The 16,484-nt window shown below is 38.2% G+C and overlaps 1 protein-coding gene across 1 annotated transcript in view; it reads right to left on the bottom strand.

Moving 5' to 3' along the window:
- Positions 1–16,484, bottom strand: part of SPAG16 (sperm associated antigen 16) — a 1,086,909-nt gene that overhangs the window by 559,983 nt on the left and 510,442 nt on the right. The window contains exon 10 of the mRNA XM_045162106.1: positions 15,244–15,387. Within this exon, the coding sequence (XP_045018041.1) occupies positions 15,244–15,387 (144 nt within the window). The remainder of the gene's footprint in view (positions 1–15,243; positions 15,388–16,484) is intronic.

The raw sequence follows: 16,484 nt of genomic DNA, 5'->3' as shown, positions 1-16,484 counted from the left end.
ATCAATTCCAATACGTGGGGATGAACAATATTTGTAGACATATGTGTCTTAAGTATAGATGCTAGATTTTTATCCAACATAAAGCAATTTTCAATGTCTAACTATTAGTAAAACTTATGAAAGTATGTCCTCATAGCTGAATCACTTATATATTCCACCCTTTTCAAGTATGCATCTTACTTGGTCATTGTACACTGATTTTTTTTTTAATATACAATTTCATTTTCTGCATTCTCTTTAAAAGTTTTGCATCAATAACTGTGAAATGGGGGTATAATTGTGGTGGGATTGCTACACTTATTCAATTTAGAACTGTTTATGCTGTATTTGTAAAATTAGTAACACAATTTCAATTTTTTCTTGTCTTCAGAAAAATCAGTGAACCGAAAAATTAACTGATTTCTTTTGTCTTTTTAAATAAAGGTTTTAAAACTCAGTCATAAAACTGAAGAATATGGGAATGAAAAGCAGAACTTCTAGAACTCAAATTTCTTCCTTTGTTATTAATCTAGTGTGGGTTTCTGTAACATCTTGATTCAGTATTGGTGATCAGATCAGATCACTCGTTCAGTCGTGTCCGACTCTTTGTGACCCCATGAATCGCAGCACGCCAGGCCTCCCTGTCCATCACAAACTCCCGGAGTTCACTGAGACTCACGTCCATCGAGTCAGTGATGCCATCCAGCCATCTCATCCTTTGTTGTCCCCTTCTCCTCCTGCCCCCAATCCCTCCCAACATCAGGGTCTTTTCCAATGAATCAACTCTTCACATGAGGTGGCCAAAGTACTGGAGTTTCAGCTTTAGCATCATTCCTTCCAAAGAAATCCCAGGGCTGATCTCCTTCAGAATGGACTGGTTGGATCTCCTTGCAGTCAAAGGGACTCTCAAGAGTCTACTCCAACACCACAGTTCAAAAGCATCAATTCTTCGGTGCTCAGCCTTCTTCACAGTCCAACTCTCACATCCATACATGACCACAGGAAAAACCATAGCCTTGACTAGATGCTTATTTTCATAGAAATCTATTATTTTATCAAAATTCCAAGCATATATATATTTTTTTGTTTCTGCATATGTGGTTTTAACGCTTTCCAAATTGCTAAGGTTTATATTTATGTTTCCTACATGTATTTTTCCAGCAATTTTTGAGTTATCGACTTGTTTTATTATAGTGCCTTATTTTTTTAGTTTTTTTAAACCCTTTTTATTAATATAAATTTACTCTTTTTATTCTAACTCATTCATTTCTACTTTCCATTTATCCATTCTCTGCTTCTGTATATTTGTTGACCAGTTATTCCTTTTAATTTAAATAATTCACTTATTTTCTTCTTTTCATTTAAATATAAAGCTTTTAAAGGGACAAGTTTTACTCTAAATGCATTTCTGGTTACATCTCATAAGTTTTATAGTATTGTATTTGGGATTGTTTTATCAGCTAGGTAATGATATTATAGTTCTTTGACCCAACATTCATTTATTTACTTTTTAACAATTCAGATTTTATTATATTTTATTTATGGATTTGCTATTTTCTTTTATTATTGAATCTTGCTCATAAATTTTAGTTTGTACATTTGTTATTTTGAAGAATCTATTTATGTTCAATCTGTAGTTTAAGATTTATATATTTTTAAAAACTTAATGAATGATTTCAAAGAATCTATAATCTCTCTTCATGTATAAAGTTTATGATGATGAAGTTCAAACAGTTCAGTTCAGTTCAGTCGCTCAGTCGTGTCTGACTCTTTGCGACCCATGAATCTCAGCATGCCAGGCCTCTCTGTCCATCACCAACTCCCAGAGTTCACTCAGACTCATGTCCATCGAGTCAGTGATGCCATCCAGCCATCTCATTCTCTGTCGTCCCCTTCTCCTCCTGCCCCCAATCTCTCCCAGCATCAGAGTCTTTTCCAATGAGTCAACTCTTCGCATGAGGTGGCCAAAGTACTGGAGTTTCAGCTTTAGCATCATTCCTTCCAAAGAAATCCCAGGGCTGATCTCCTTCAGAATGGACTGGTTGGATCTCCTTTGCAGTCCAAGGGACTCTCAAGAGTCTTCTCCAACACCACAGTTCAAAAGCATCAATTCTTCAGCACTCAGCCTTCTTCACAGTCCAACTCTCACATCCATACATGACCACTGGAAAAACCATAGCCTTGACTAGACGGACCTTTGTTGGCAAAGTAATGTCTCTGCTTTTGAATATGCTATCTAGGTTGGTCATAACTTTCCTTCCAAGGAGTAAGTGTCTTTTAATTTCATGGCTGCAGTCACCATCTGCAGTGATTTTGGAGCCCCAAAAAATAAAGTCTGACACTGTTTCCACTGTTTCCCCATCTATTTCCCATGAAGTGATGGGACTGCATGCCATGATCTTCGTTTTCTGAATGTTGAGCTTTAAGACAACTTTTTCACTCTCCACTTTCACTTTCATCAGGAGGCTTTTTAGTTCCTCTTCACTTTCTGCCATAAGGGTAGTGTCATCTGCGTATCTGAGGTTATTGATATTTCTCCCGGCAATCTTGATTCCAGCTTGTGCTTCTTCCAGCCCAGCACTTCTCATGATGTACTCTGCATATAAATTAAATAAGCAGGGTGACAATATACAACCTTGACGTACTCCTTTTCCTATTTGGAACCAGTCTGTTGTTGCATGTCCAGTTCTAACTGTTGCTTCCTGACATGCATACAGATTTCTCAAGAGGCAGGTCAGGTGGTCTTGTATTCCCATCTCTTTCAGAATTTTCCACAGTTTATTGTGATCCACACAGTCAAAGGCTTTGGCATAGTCAATAAAGCAGAAATAGATGTTTTTCTGGAACTCTCTTGCTTTTTCCATGATCCAGAGGTTGTTGGCAATTTGATCTCTGGTTCCTCTGCCTTTTCTTAAACCAGCTTGAACATCAGGAAGTTCACGGTTGACATATTGCTGAAGCCTGGCTTGGAGAATTTTGAGCATTACTTTACTAGTGTGTGAGATGAGTGCAATTGTGTGGTAGTTTGAGCATTCTTTGGCATTGCCTTTCTTTGGGATTAGAATGAAAACTGACCTTTTCCAGTCCTGTGGCCACTGCTGAGTTTTCCAAATTTGCTGGCATATTGAGTTGCAGCACTTTCACAGCATCATCTTTCAGGATTTGGAATAGCTCAACTGGAATTCCATCACCTCCACTAGCTTTCAATATATACTACTAAAGTTCAATATATACTACTAAATACACTTGCTGTTAATTTCTCTAATTCCACTGTAATTTTGCTTACTTGACAGATTAACAACTAATTTGCTTTGAAGTATTTAACTCTGATGACTATAATTTTGTCAAAATCTAGTATTTCTAAGAGCTCTATTTTATATATTTCAATATCATCTTATCTGATCCTCAAGTGATAATTAGTTACCCTCCCAGTTTATTTTTTTCTGTCACTCATCTTTCGCCTGATATTATCATGACCGTTGTATTTACTGTTTATGTATTGAAGATGTCCATTATGACAAGGAAAATAGGATGACTAAGACTGGTTCGAGTCACTTGGTGAATAGCCCACTCTCATATTAAGTAAGTTTGATCCCTAAAAGAAATGTGACAGACGTTACTGTGACAGGAGAGACAGTGGCGTCCATGTCATAGTAATCAGGAATACATCTAACTGGAAGTTGTAGGAAATACTCAATTGGGGACAACCACAATCAAAAATTACAAAGAAAATGTCCAGGTTTATTTTTCTGTGTGAAGGGCAGAGGAATTAGGCAGGCAACACTGTGTAATGTGTCTACTCTGGACCTCTTCCAAGGGAGTAACATCAAACTGATCACAAAAATGGGCTCTGAGGAAGACTATGACTGCATGTATTCATCAAAGATCCAACCACAGATTAGTGTCACATTTGAATCAAATTTATTTTATATTTGATTCTTTGATTATAGATAAGTATATAAAGAGGAAAAGTATTATCTTTAACAGATAAATTATTTTTTTACTGACTAAATTATCTAAGCAAAAATAAACATCAAGTATCACAAATTTCAGAAAGCAGGAACTTAACAGCTTTTAGACATAAATATTATATTCACATATATGCATATATTTATATATAATGTATGGTTTTCAGTGTTGATTTACATACATTAAGCATTGTAAAATGTCTCAAGCCTGAAATATAAACTTGAGAAATGGTGCCTACCCCAAATAAAAAAAAGAGCTTTTTTATTGTTTCTAATAAACATTCATTATTTTTGTCAATTCTGCAAATAGAAGACTCGTTATTCATTATCTCTCACTTAAAACACATGTGGCTAAATGTATTTTCTCCCATTATTTTTATCCCACATGCACTAGAAAAAAAGCAGCATGGCTGCATTTTACTAAAATTCTACCAAAGAAAGTACTAAATGTAAACTCATACTATGAGTGAATAATGATATATTTCACCTCATTTTAATTTCAGTAATTGACTGGAAAAGTAGGAATATCTATTAAAAGGACCATGTGCTAGTCAAACACTAATAAGAAAATGTCAGAGTCACAGGTTGTCATGGTGACGGGATATTACGGAAATCTGATTAGTATGCCCAGCAGCTGTGTAAGTGATACACTACACTTCCGATTGTGCTGTCTCTGCTTGCAAGATGGGCTTTATGTTCCTGAGAGGTAAGAGATGGTGCAGATCTGTTTATCCACATATCAGGTATGGAATGCATTCTACGTTTAAAAAATTAAATCCAAACATCTAGAACTAAAGTTGTATTTTAAGAACACTTCCAAAATTTTTTTTGAAAAATTAGTTTACTCTTCTCTTTAAGACACAAATTTTTGAATAATTTAGTTTACTCTTATTTCAATCTAATTTCACTGACTTTCATACTAAGGATAAGACAAAGATGCTTTTTTTAAAAAAAGTTTTGTGCAAACAAAAAATTAAGTTCTCCAAAGAACAAATTTTCCCAATGGTACCATTCAGAAGTTTCACTAAGAACTACCTGTCTCCAAGAATAATTAGACCAGAAACTGTTAGAAAGAGCCAGATGCAGGAGTGTTTAAAAATGTTAAGTGCTGGGAGCCGGCACATTGCATATTGAGTGAGGATCTGGAATAGCTCAACTGGAATTCTATCACTGCTGAGAGCCAGCGTGAGGCACTCCACCCATGACAAAGGTCATGAGGAAGGAGGCTCGGCATACGCAAAGGCGGGATCGAGCCTCAGGAGTCCCCCTGGAAATTCTCGAGCATCTACCCCCAAAACCAGAGTCTGCCTACTTTCTGCTTTGTGCTTTCACCTACACCTCTGACTTTACGGGGGGCTGTCTCCCACTGCCTCTCTCTGGAAAAAGAGTTAGCTTACAGCTCCAGTTAATAATTCCTGGGTGTGACAGTGTTTAACCTACAAACTCCTTTGGAAATCCTCTAGCCTGCCTGAATGGGTTTTTCCGGCCACATGTGATTGTTCAGAGCCTCCCAACTGTGAGAGGCAGGAGATGTTCTAAACTGCCTAAACACAGATTCCTTTGAGTAGTTAAAAGATTGATTAGAAAATGTATTGGTGAAGGGTTTTTCACTTGTTGGGCCAATGTTTGCTGCTAAGTCTCCATACTCCTTACCTACTGTGTCCTTGGCAGTGTATTGATTGATATAATGGGTGTATAGAAATGTAAAATGCAGCTTTGTTCAATGCTTTTTGGAAGGCTGGCGCCTGACTTTGGAATAATCACCTTTAGAGAAAGATAAGTTTCTTAAAATGTTAACAGGCCTCCGGGCCAGAAGATGATGTCTATCACCTGAACTTTTGCATATGATAAGTTTACAGGAAAAAAGCCTGGCTTGCTGCATGACTCTACCCCTTCCCCCATTATCCTCTATGCATAACTTAAGGTATAAAAACTACTTTGGAAAATAAAGTGCGGGCCTTGTTCACTGAAACTTGGTCTCCCCATGTCATTCTTCCCTTTAACTTCCGGCTGAGCGTCCATCTGGAGCGTGGATGTCCTCTGCGACCATTTATTTGCCTGGGCTTCTAAGACCCACTCGAGAAGGTGTCTAAGGTGGGGCACCTTCCGCTATTCGAGAGGGCGCCTGCGGCCTCCGTGGTCAGAGCTAACCTGGTGTCACGGGTTATATTGATTTTCCGCGTAAACCAAGCCACTCAGCTTCTTTTCTCCACTGAATTTTCCTACTGAGCTATCCTTATTTCAGCCGCTTTTCTCCACTGAATTGTCTCACTGAGCTATCCTTATTCTATTACTCTTTGTATCCTTAATTAAAGTGTAATTAAGCAGTTATTCCCTGACCCTCGCCTAGCCGTCTCTCCTTCGAATACCCTGGATCAGCCGGGGCTGGTCCCCGGCAGGTGGCGCCCGAGACAGGGACTTCGAAGGTAAGCTCCCTGCAATTAGGGTCATCAGCCCTTTTTGCTCCCCGTTCTCGGAACAACTGGGTCATCAGCTCTCTTGTTCCCCCACGGAGCAGTTTGGGTCATCAGCTCTACTGCTCCCCCCTCGAAACAGTTTGGGTCATCAGCCTTCTGTTTCCCCCCCCCGGGACAATCTGGGTCACCAGCCCTATTGTCCTTCCAATGTTCGGGACGGCTAGGACCCCACTCAAGGGTGCCGCGGACCCCCCTGTAGGATAGACAGGGCTGAGGAGTGGGAAGTGTTGAAAGTGTTGAAGACTTAGAGAAAACGGTTTCTGAAGTTAAAAGGCCAAAGAAAAGCCTGATCTTTTAAAAGCTAAAAGCTTTATCTTCTATTATACTTAATTTTCTGACATGGGTAACACTGAAACTAAGAATGGCAACTCTTTATACAAGTAATCTTCAAACTGATAAAGAGGCTACTGTTAATTTAGATACTTGGGTGAAGGTAAAAAACAACTAAAAACTTATGCTATAAATATGATTAAAAATGTTCTGGACCCTCGTCATGAGGCTGTGGGATAGCCTATGTGAGAGGCTATAGCGGTGGATGGTAGTGGGTCTCCACCTTCTGCGCAGATCATATTTTCTGCCATTGACAAAAAAAAAAAGGAGGGAGACTGTGCTCTACCTCCCGACAAAGGAGAGGGCTTACAGGACGCTGCGGCCGGGCGCCCTGGCGAGCCCCCTCCCCCTCTACACAAACCTTTAAAAATTTATCCAACAATTTCTGATTTAAGGAGACTACCCCACCTCCGCTTGCACCTCCCAGGGCCTAAGAATTCCCCAGTTTACATCCAAAGTCTCCCAGACAATTGCCTAAGGCTGAAAAAGATAAAAAAGATTTCTTTTAAACAAAGGAGTTTTAAAAAATACACAATATACAGAGCCTGCTCATTGCAGAAAACCCCCTCAGGGGGGCCTCACCCAAGCGAAAAAAAAAAAAAAAAAAGGAAAGAAAAATAAAAAGAAAAAAGAAAAAAAAAGTGAAAAAAAAAAAAAAGGAAAGAAAATAGAAAAAGATCTAGAAAAAGAGCTAAAGAGTGAAAAGGAGAGGAACAGAGAAGGAAGGAATCAGGGAATACATCAAGATAGAAAAAGGAAGTTAAAAAAGGAGATACAAAGAAAAAGATAAAAAAAAAATTAAGGAAGAGAAGAGGGTAAAGAGAAAGAAACGAAGGAAAGAAGGGTAGCGAAAAAAAAAAGGGTGAGAAAAAAGTGAGAAAGACAGGAAGAGAGAGAGAAAGACAGTAAGAGACGCTTTGACCAGGTGCCCTGGCGAGCTCCCTCCCGCTCTACGCAAACCTTTAAAAAACAAAAAACTTATCCACCACTTTCTGATTTAAGGCCATCGCCGCCGCCTCCGTTTGCGCCTTCTAGGGCCCAAGAGTTCCCCGCTTTGCCCCCAAAGCCTCTCAAAGTGTTACCTAAGCCTGAAGAAGATAAAAAGTTTTTAAACAGTGGAGCTTTTAAAACAGACTGCACAATATGCGGAGTGTGCTCCTTGGAGAAAACCCCCTCAGGGGGGTCTCACCCAGGCTAAGGGGATTTAGCAACAATATTAACCCCTGACAAGCCGGTTGCTCCGATTCCAATGGGAGTGGCTGGCCCCCTGCCTGAGGGCATTGTAGGACTTGTGCTAGGGCGTAGCTCGCTTTCTTTTCAAGAAATTTTGGTGTATGGTGTGGTAGATTCTGATTATATTGGAGAAATTAAAGTTTTGATCTCGCCGCTTACCAAAACTGTGCAAATTAATAAAGGTCTAAGAATAACAGTTTTTGCTTTTACCTTATCAGACAGGAAAAAATTTGACTTCTCAAGCTAAGAGCCACAGAGCGTTTAGATCTAGTGATCTAGCCTTTTGGGTGCAGGAAATTACAGCTCCAAGGCCTTTAAAAGATCTTTTAATTCAAAAAAGTAAAATCTCAGGGCTATTAGACACAGGAACAGACGTCTCTTAACATTTCTGGGAAAGACGGACCCAGCTCCTGGCCAACACATACTACTGAAAATGAGTTGGTGGGATTAGAAAAAGCGGAGTGGGAATGCTATAGAGAAAAAGGTGAGAGAGCGTTTAAAGCCTTGAAGAGTAGTGAGTTCCCCGTTGCTAGAAGTATTCAAGCAAAGATTAGATGGTTACTTGTCATATAAAAAGCTATAGACCAGATTTAGTTTACAAAATGATAATTGGAGAAGCTTATAAAGATGTTGTGTAACACCTCTTTACTTGCTTCTCATATTTAGGTGCCAAAAGTTTTAAAAATTGATAATGCCCATTTGAAGATTGTTTACTAACTTTAAATGATTTCCAAAAATTATTAGGAGACAGTAATTGGATACGCCCACATTTAAAACTGACTACTGCAGATTTAAAGCCTTTGATTACTTAAAAAGCGATCCTAATTCCAGTTCTAAGAAAAAGTTGACTAAATGAGACAGAGTCAGCTCTTGTTAAAGTAGATGAGACTTTAAATGATCAGTTAATTACAATTAATATTACTAAAAGATGAGATTAAATTATTCTTGCCAAAAAACATATACCTACAGGGTGCTTGTGACAAAAAGGCCCATTGGTTCCATCTACCAGTGACTCCAAGAAAAATAGTTTTATCTTATCCCAGCTCGGTGGCACAATTAATTATAAAAAGAGGGAAAAAGTGTGAAACTTTTTAGAAAACAAGTAACAAATATAGTAATTCCATTTAATAAGGATCAACTGCAAGTCTTTTACAAAATAGTGATGATTGGCAAGTTGCCCTGATAGATTTCAGGAGTCAAATTTTGTTTCATTTGCCCTCAAGCCCCCACAGTAGTTAAAAGTTCAAAAATGTTAGATTAGAAGTTTGAAGATACCTGTGGAACTTTTCAACCCTATGTAGTTCCTATGCTCCCCTTTACCCTATGGGGGAGGGACGTGCTGTCTCAAATAAGAGATATTCAGAGAAAGAGTTTTCTCAATTTCTTAGTCATCAACAGGCGGTACAATTAACAATACTTTATATGTTGTTATAAATACATAATATAAATATATTTACATAATTACAGTTTGCCTAGTTAGGTATGGATATAAATAAAATATAATAAAGGTATACCTAATTCTATTTATAGATCTATACTTGATTAATTTGTATATAAATTAATATGTATACTATATATATACATATTATATATATACTGTATAATTAAGTATGTATTACAGTAATATAATGTGTGAGTGGCTGATATTAATTGGTATGGATTGATGTACTGTGATATATGTTCTATATACTGTATTATTATATATGTGTGACATGTATTATTGCAGTGCATTGGTTTGTGTTGGTTGGTATTAGCTGTGTACGTATTGTATTGCTGTAATATATATATTAATATATTAATTATAAAGATTAATTCAAGTATATCGATTTATATATATTATATGGTAACAAGTATAAACTATATAAATACATTTTGCATTTAGGTATATCTGTATACTAAAATGAGATAAGGAGGTTATACGTTTATTTTTTAAATTTATACAAAGACCTAAACTAAACATTAGACCTAAATTAACATATCTTTAAATTCATGTTGTTAAAATGTAAATTTTAAAAATTAAAAAATTAAATTGACAACTGCTTGACAATTCCTTTGCCATAAAACCCCCATAGGTGTAATTGGGGAAGCCAGACAAAAAATTGGTTTTATGGCAAAACGGCTCCCTAGAGTGGGTCCATCTTCCCGCTCAAACTAAAAAAGTAGCGGCTTCTTATCCAAGATTGATAGCTACTTTGATATTAAAGGAAAAAAGCGGAACATTGAATTATTTGGTAAAGAGCCATCAGAAATTGTAATTCCATATAATAAAGAACAACTTGATGTGCTTCTAATGTTTGAAAATTGGCAGATTGCTATAGGAAACTATTTTGGTCAAAATTTTTGCATCATTTACCTTCACATGTTTTGTTGAATTTTATATCCAGACATCCAGTTAATTTTCCTGTCAGATATAAACAATCTCCTGTTCCAAATGTTCAAATAGTTTTTACTGATGGGTCAACAAATGGTAAAGCCTTCATAGTTACTAAAAATCACCAAAAAGTTTTAAAAACACAAAAAACTTCAGCTAAAAGAGCTGAAATAACAGCAGTCATAGAGGCTTTTGCTATGTTTGCAGATGAGGAATTTAATCTTTACTCTGATTCTCAGTATGTGGTCAGGCTGTTTACACACATTGAGACTGCGGTCCTGCCTGAAAATAAAACTACCATATTTCATTTGTTAACTAAGTTACAGCAACAAATTTGGAAAAGAAATAAAATATTTTTCATTGGACATATTCGGGCTCATTCCAGATTGCCCGGCCCTTTAAATGCCTTTAATGATTTGGCTGACTTGTTAACCAGAAATACAGTGGCTACTGTGATTGAGGAGGCCAGAGCCTCTCACTCACTTCATCATCAATACGCTACTGCCTTAAGGTATCAATTCCAAATTCCCAGAGAGACTGCTCGAGAGATTGTACATTCTTACTTACACTGCCCCACTGTTTATAATAGTCTACCTATGGGAGTTAATCCTCATGGTCTCAAACCTAACGTACTCTGACAAATAGATGTAACTCATGTTTCTTCATTTGGAAAACTGTCTTTTGTTCATGTAACTGTAAATACCTTTTCTCACGTTATTATTACAACTGCTTGTACCGGAGAGGCAGGTAAAGATGTGATACAACATCTCTTTACTTGTTTTTCATATTTGGGCCTGCCAAAAGCTTTGAAAACTGACAATGCTCCTGCTTACACTTCTAAGTCTTTTCAAAAATTTTGTATAAAGTTTCAAATTAAACATAATACAGGCATCCCTTATTACCCACAGGGACAAGCCATTGTTGAAAGAGCGCATCAAACATTAAAAATCCAAATTCAAAAACTAAAAGAAGGGGAGTTTAAGTATAGTTCTCCCCATCATATCTTGCAACATGCTCTTTTCGTAATAAATATTTTAAATACTGATTTCAGCCAGAACTATTGCAATGCTTCGTCATTGGTGCCTGGAACAATTAAATGCAAAACCATTAGTCAAATGGAAGGCCCTCTCAGGACAATGGAAGGGTCCTGACCCATTATTAACTATCGGTCGAGGATGTGCGTGTATTTTTCCACAGAATGCAGATTCTCCAATTTAGACAGGCTGATTCGCCGTGTTGCAGACCCCCAGACATCCAGTTCACCCATTGCTTCGATCACAAAAGAGGAGCCCGCCAGAAGGGGAGGCAAGATAAACATCGAGATCCCGGTGGGACTGACGGGGCTGCTGCAGCCCGAACTCCAACCAGAAAATAATTCTACTTATTCTGTTTTGGCTTGTCTACCCTCTCCTTATGTTTTTCTCTTTACCAACGATTCTGGAAAACTTAATGTACATGTGACTTTAAACTGGTGGACCCAATGTAGTGACCTGTGAATAATGTATGCTCTCATCTTGTTTAAACCCTCAATATAATGTTTGCTCCTTTGTAGTGTTACAACGTCCACCTTATCTTATAATGTAACCACTTATTGATATAACTATAGTCTTGCTGTATTACAACAACTTCAGGATTTAATGCGATTGCGACGATTTGTGGGCTTACTTATTTTAGAAATATCAGCTTTAATAACCGCAATTACTTCTGTTACTGTGGCAGCAATATCATTGACTCAACAAGTGCATACTGCCCAATATGTTGATACCATGTCTAAAAATGTTTCACTAACTCTAACAACACAGGAAGCTATAGATAGAAAATTAGAGATGAGAGTAGACGCCTTAGAAGAGGCAATAATGCATATTGGGACTGATTTACAGACTTTAAAAGTGAAAATGGCTTTGTCTTGCCACGCTGATTACCGGTGGATATGCGTGACATCTTTAAAGGTAAATGAGACAGATTATGAATGGGAAAAAATCAAAAATCATCTCTCAGGTGTTTGGAACAGCTCTGACATTGGCCTGGACTTAGGGAAACTTCATAATCAAATACAGACCCTGAAACACTCTTGACTGGATTTTACCGCAGCTAATGACTTTTTTCACACCTTCTCTAACTTTCATTTCAAGAAAAAACATTCTGTCTAATATCCTTGGATACATCGCTGCTGGTGCTTTAATTTTGCTTCTCATATTCATTCTTCCTTGTATTGTCAGGATTCTTCGGCAGAACATTCAGAAGCTCGCGACTGAGCTGCATCTGGCTGTTTTAAGAAATAAAAAAGGGGGAGATGCTGGGAGCCGGCACATTGCATATTGAGTGAGGATCTGGAATAGCTCAACTGGAATTCTATCACTGCTGAGAGCCAGCGTGAGGCACTCCACCCATGACAAAGGTCATGAGGAAGGAGGCTCGGCATACGCAAAGGCGGGATCGAGCCTCAGGAGTCCCCCTGGAAATTCTCGAGCATCTACCCCCAAAACCAGAGTCTGCCTACTTTCTGCTTTGTGCTTTCACCTACACCTCTGACTTTACGGGGGGCTGTCTCCCACTGCCTCTCTCTGGAAAAAGAGTTAGCTTACAGCTCCAGTTAATAATTCCTGGGTGTGACAGTGTTTAACCTACAAACTCCTTTGGAAATCCTCTAGCCTGCCTGAATGGGTTTTTCCGGCCACATGTGATTGTTCAGAGCCTCCCAACTGTGAGAGGCAGGAGATGTTCTAAACTGCCTAAACACAGATTCCTTTGAGTAGTTAAAAGATTGATTAGAAAATGTATTGGTGAAGGGTTTTTCACTTGTTGGGCCAATGTTTGCTGCTAAGTCTCCATACTCCTTACCTACTGTGTCCTTGGCAGTGTATTGATTGATATAATGGGTGTATAGAAATGTAAAATGCAGCTTTGTTCAATGCTTTTTGGAAGGCTGGCGCCTGACTTTGGAATAATCACCTTTAGAGAAAGATAAGTTTCTTAAAATGTTAACAGGCCTCCGGGCCAGAAGATGATGTCTATCACCTGAACTTTTGCATATGATAAGTTTACAGGAAAAAAGCCTGGCTTGCTGCATGACTCTACCCCTTCCCCCATTATCCTCTATGCATAACTTAAGGTATAAAAACTACTTTGGAAAATAAAGTGCGGGCCTTGTTCACTGAAACTTGGTCTCCCCATGTCATTCTTCCCTTTAACTTCCGGCTGAGCGTCCATCTGGAGCGTGGATGTCCTCTGCGACCATTTATTTGCCTGGGCTTCTAAGACCCACTCGAGAAGGTGTCTAAGGTGGGGCACCTTCCGCTATTCGAGAGGGCGCCTGCGGCCTCCGTGGTCAGAGCTAACCTGGTGTCACGGGTTATATTGATTTTCCGCGTAAACCAAGCCACTCAGCTTCTTTTCTCCACTGAATTTTCCTACTGAGCTATCCTTATTTCAGCCGCTTTTCTCCACTGAATTGCCTCACTGAGCTATCCTTATTCTATTATTCTTTAAATCTTTGATAAATATTTATAAATAAATAAGTCGCCGACGCCGTCCCCGCTTCGAATACCCTGGATCAGCCGGGGCTGGACCCCGGCAGTTAAGCATTATGATGATAAGAGAAGACCACTGGGATCAGGGATAAGAGTTGACCACAAGCAACAGTAGGCAGTCCTTCTTGCCACCAGAAAAATGTGTCTGTGTGTTTCGTTCCTTCTGTGCCCTGGTTCTTTTGGTACAAAAATTAAGTGAATCTTGAAAATTATAGGGCTCCATGCCTTCAGTTCTGCTTGTTCCCTTTTACATCTTAAGTATCATTGAATTTTTAAAGGAGTTGATCACTGCCTCCTGATCCTTTTTGGTAGATATCTTAATTCTAAACGGAAAACATACAAGATTAACAGAGGCAAAGTAAACACTGCTATGCATTATTGAAATTCATGTGCCTTGTCAGAGTTTATGAGGACAAAGAGCATTTCTGAAGCTTGTCCTGGGAAGCTCATTACTCTTCTTAAATGCATCAGCATGTGGATTAAGTTTTATATGTACTAAATATCAAAAGCAATCAATCTAAAGTCGATATAATGAAAGCCAAAGGAGCATTTATCTACATGTTTCAAAATTCAGTGGTAGAGGTGGGGTTGCAGAGACGAAAGTGGCAGTATAAACTTTCAAGTTTCATTTATATAAGACGAGTTAAGTCCTAGAGATCTACTGTATACCATAGCGTGTACAACTAACAATTCTTAAGGAATACTTAAAAATTTGCTAAAGAGGGTAGATCTCAGGTTGTGCGTGTATGTTCAGTAGCTCAGTTGTGTCCAACTCTTTGTGACCCTATGGACTGTGGGCAACCAGGCTCCTCTGTCCATGGGATTTCCTAGGCACAAATATTGGAGTTGCTATTTCTTCCCCAGGGGATCTCCCTAACCTAGTGATCAAATCTGAGTCTCCAGAGTCTCCTGCATTTCAGGCAGATTCTTTTTTTTTTTTTTTCTTTTTCTTTTATTTTTAAACTTTACAATATTGTATTAGTTTTGCCAAACATTGAAATGAATCTGCCACAGGTATACCTGTGCTCAGGCAGATTCTTTACCACTGAGCCACTAGCATTTACAAATCTTAACTGTTTTGAGGATGATGATGATGATGATGATAAGATAAAGTGGATGGGAGGAAACTGTTATGATACCATAACATGTTTATGGTATAGACAGCAGTGATGATTTCAAGGAGGTATACTTATCTCCAAGCTTATCAGTTGTATACATTAAATATATAGCTTTATTTATACTTCAATAAGTGGTTTAAGGGAAAAAAAAAAAAAAAGACAGCAGAATGAAGACACAGAGTAAACAAGTGCATTCCTGGAGAGATGAGACTAGCTCTGAGAGCTGTGTGCACTGACCTGGGATGGAAGCAGCAGTTTGAAAGCCAGTCAGTGTGGCCCAAGCCTGTGAGAAGCACGTTGCCCTTGGGGAGCCCCACCATCTTCCAGACACGGTCCTCCCCACAGGAGACAAGGAGGTCTTTGTGAGGGTGCATGACGATGCTACACAGGGAAAGAGAAGAAAAGGTTGTTAAGGGAAGGTAACAGTGAATGGATTCATATGGAGAATAAATGAAATGGCAGTATTTATCTATTTCAGCCAGACAGGACAGCTACAGAATGCTAGGTCAGAAGTCAGAAGAGCCAGGTTCAACCTCCTGGCTAGAGCCCTAACTTATACCTTCCTGAATGTCATCAACCTATTTAATTTCACAGGATCTCACATTCCTCATCTGAAAAATGGGATGGTTGATTTAGGTGAATGCTTATATCTAATTCTGGTTTGAAATAATAGTTCTGGTTTTTCATTCAGGGAGGAGAAGTTATGCCAATGAAAAGTTGGTGTTCAGACATTTGGACCAGTAGCCACGCTTATTACAATATATAAAATCAAACTTCTTTTCAGACTGTAGTATATCTTAACTCAGATACTATCCAGGAATAGATCATAAATCATAACCACATTATCATAGTCCTGTAATAAATTCTATAAAAGAAACATTAACTCCATGAGCTCCTATCTACGGAAAGCAAAGGAGCTCAAATTCCACACTGATATGCCACTTAAATTGGCTTCAGTCAAGGCACAGTACACAAATCACAGTAATGAATTCAGGATGCAAGAGGCAATTCCCACTCTATAAAGGCATAGAGGGAACCGAGAAAGAAGTATGTAAAATTAATGATTAACACATTAAGCAGTATTACTTGAACCAGACTATGATTGTTGTGGCTATTTAAATATTGACGCTAAACCATTTGAAAATCAAGAGACTAAAAGGTTAATGCCTCATATTTTATCTATGGCAATACTTTAATCTTATTTATATAGTTTCATCTGTGCCTTCCAATGTAAAGGGAACAAATGTATCCTGTGTTAAGCACATATTAAAATGCCAGCCTAAATATTAGCAGCAAGTGGTTCAATTTCAACACAGCTGTCTCACATCAAAGACATAATGAATTTACTTGCATGTATAATAAAGTGAAATGAATAGGGACTTAAAAATAAAAACTAAATATTCATTTCTCCCATAGTCCATTGTATGAATGACATTGTTCCTTTCCTCTGCAATATAGACTTTAGGAAATCAATTTCC

The sequence above is a fragment of the Bubalus bubalis genome, chromosome 2 (assembly GCF_019923935.1).
Source record: "Bubalus bubalis isolate 160015118507 breed Murrah chromosome 2, NDDB_SH_1, whole genome shotgun sequence".
In the NCBI taxonomy this organism is placed as follows: domain Eukaryota; kingdom Metazoa; phylum Chordata; class Mammalia; order Artiodactyla; family Bovidae; genus Bubalus; species Bubalus bubalis.
This window is presented reverse-complemented; position numbering and strand designations above follow the sequence as displayed.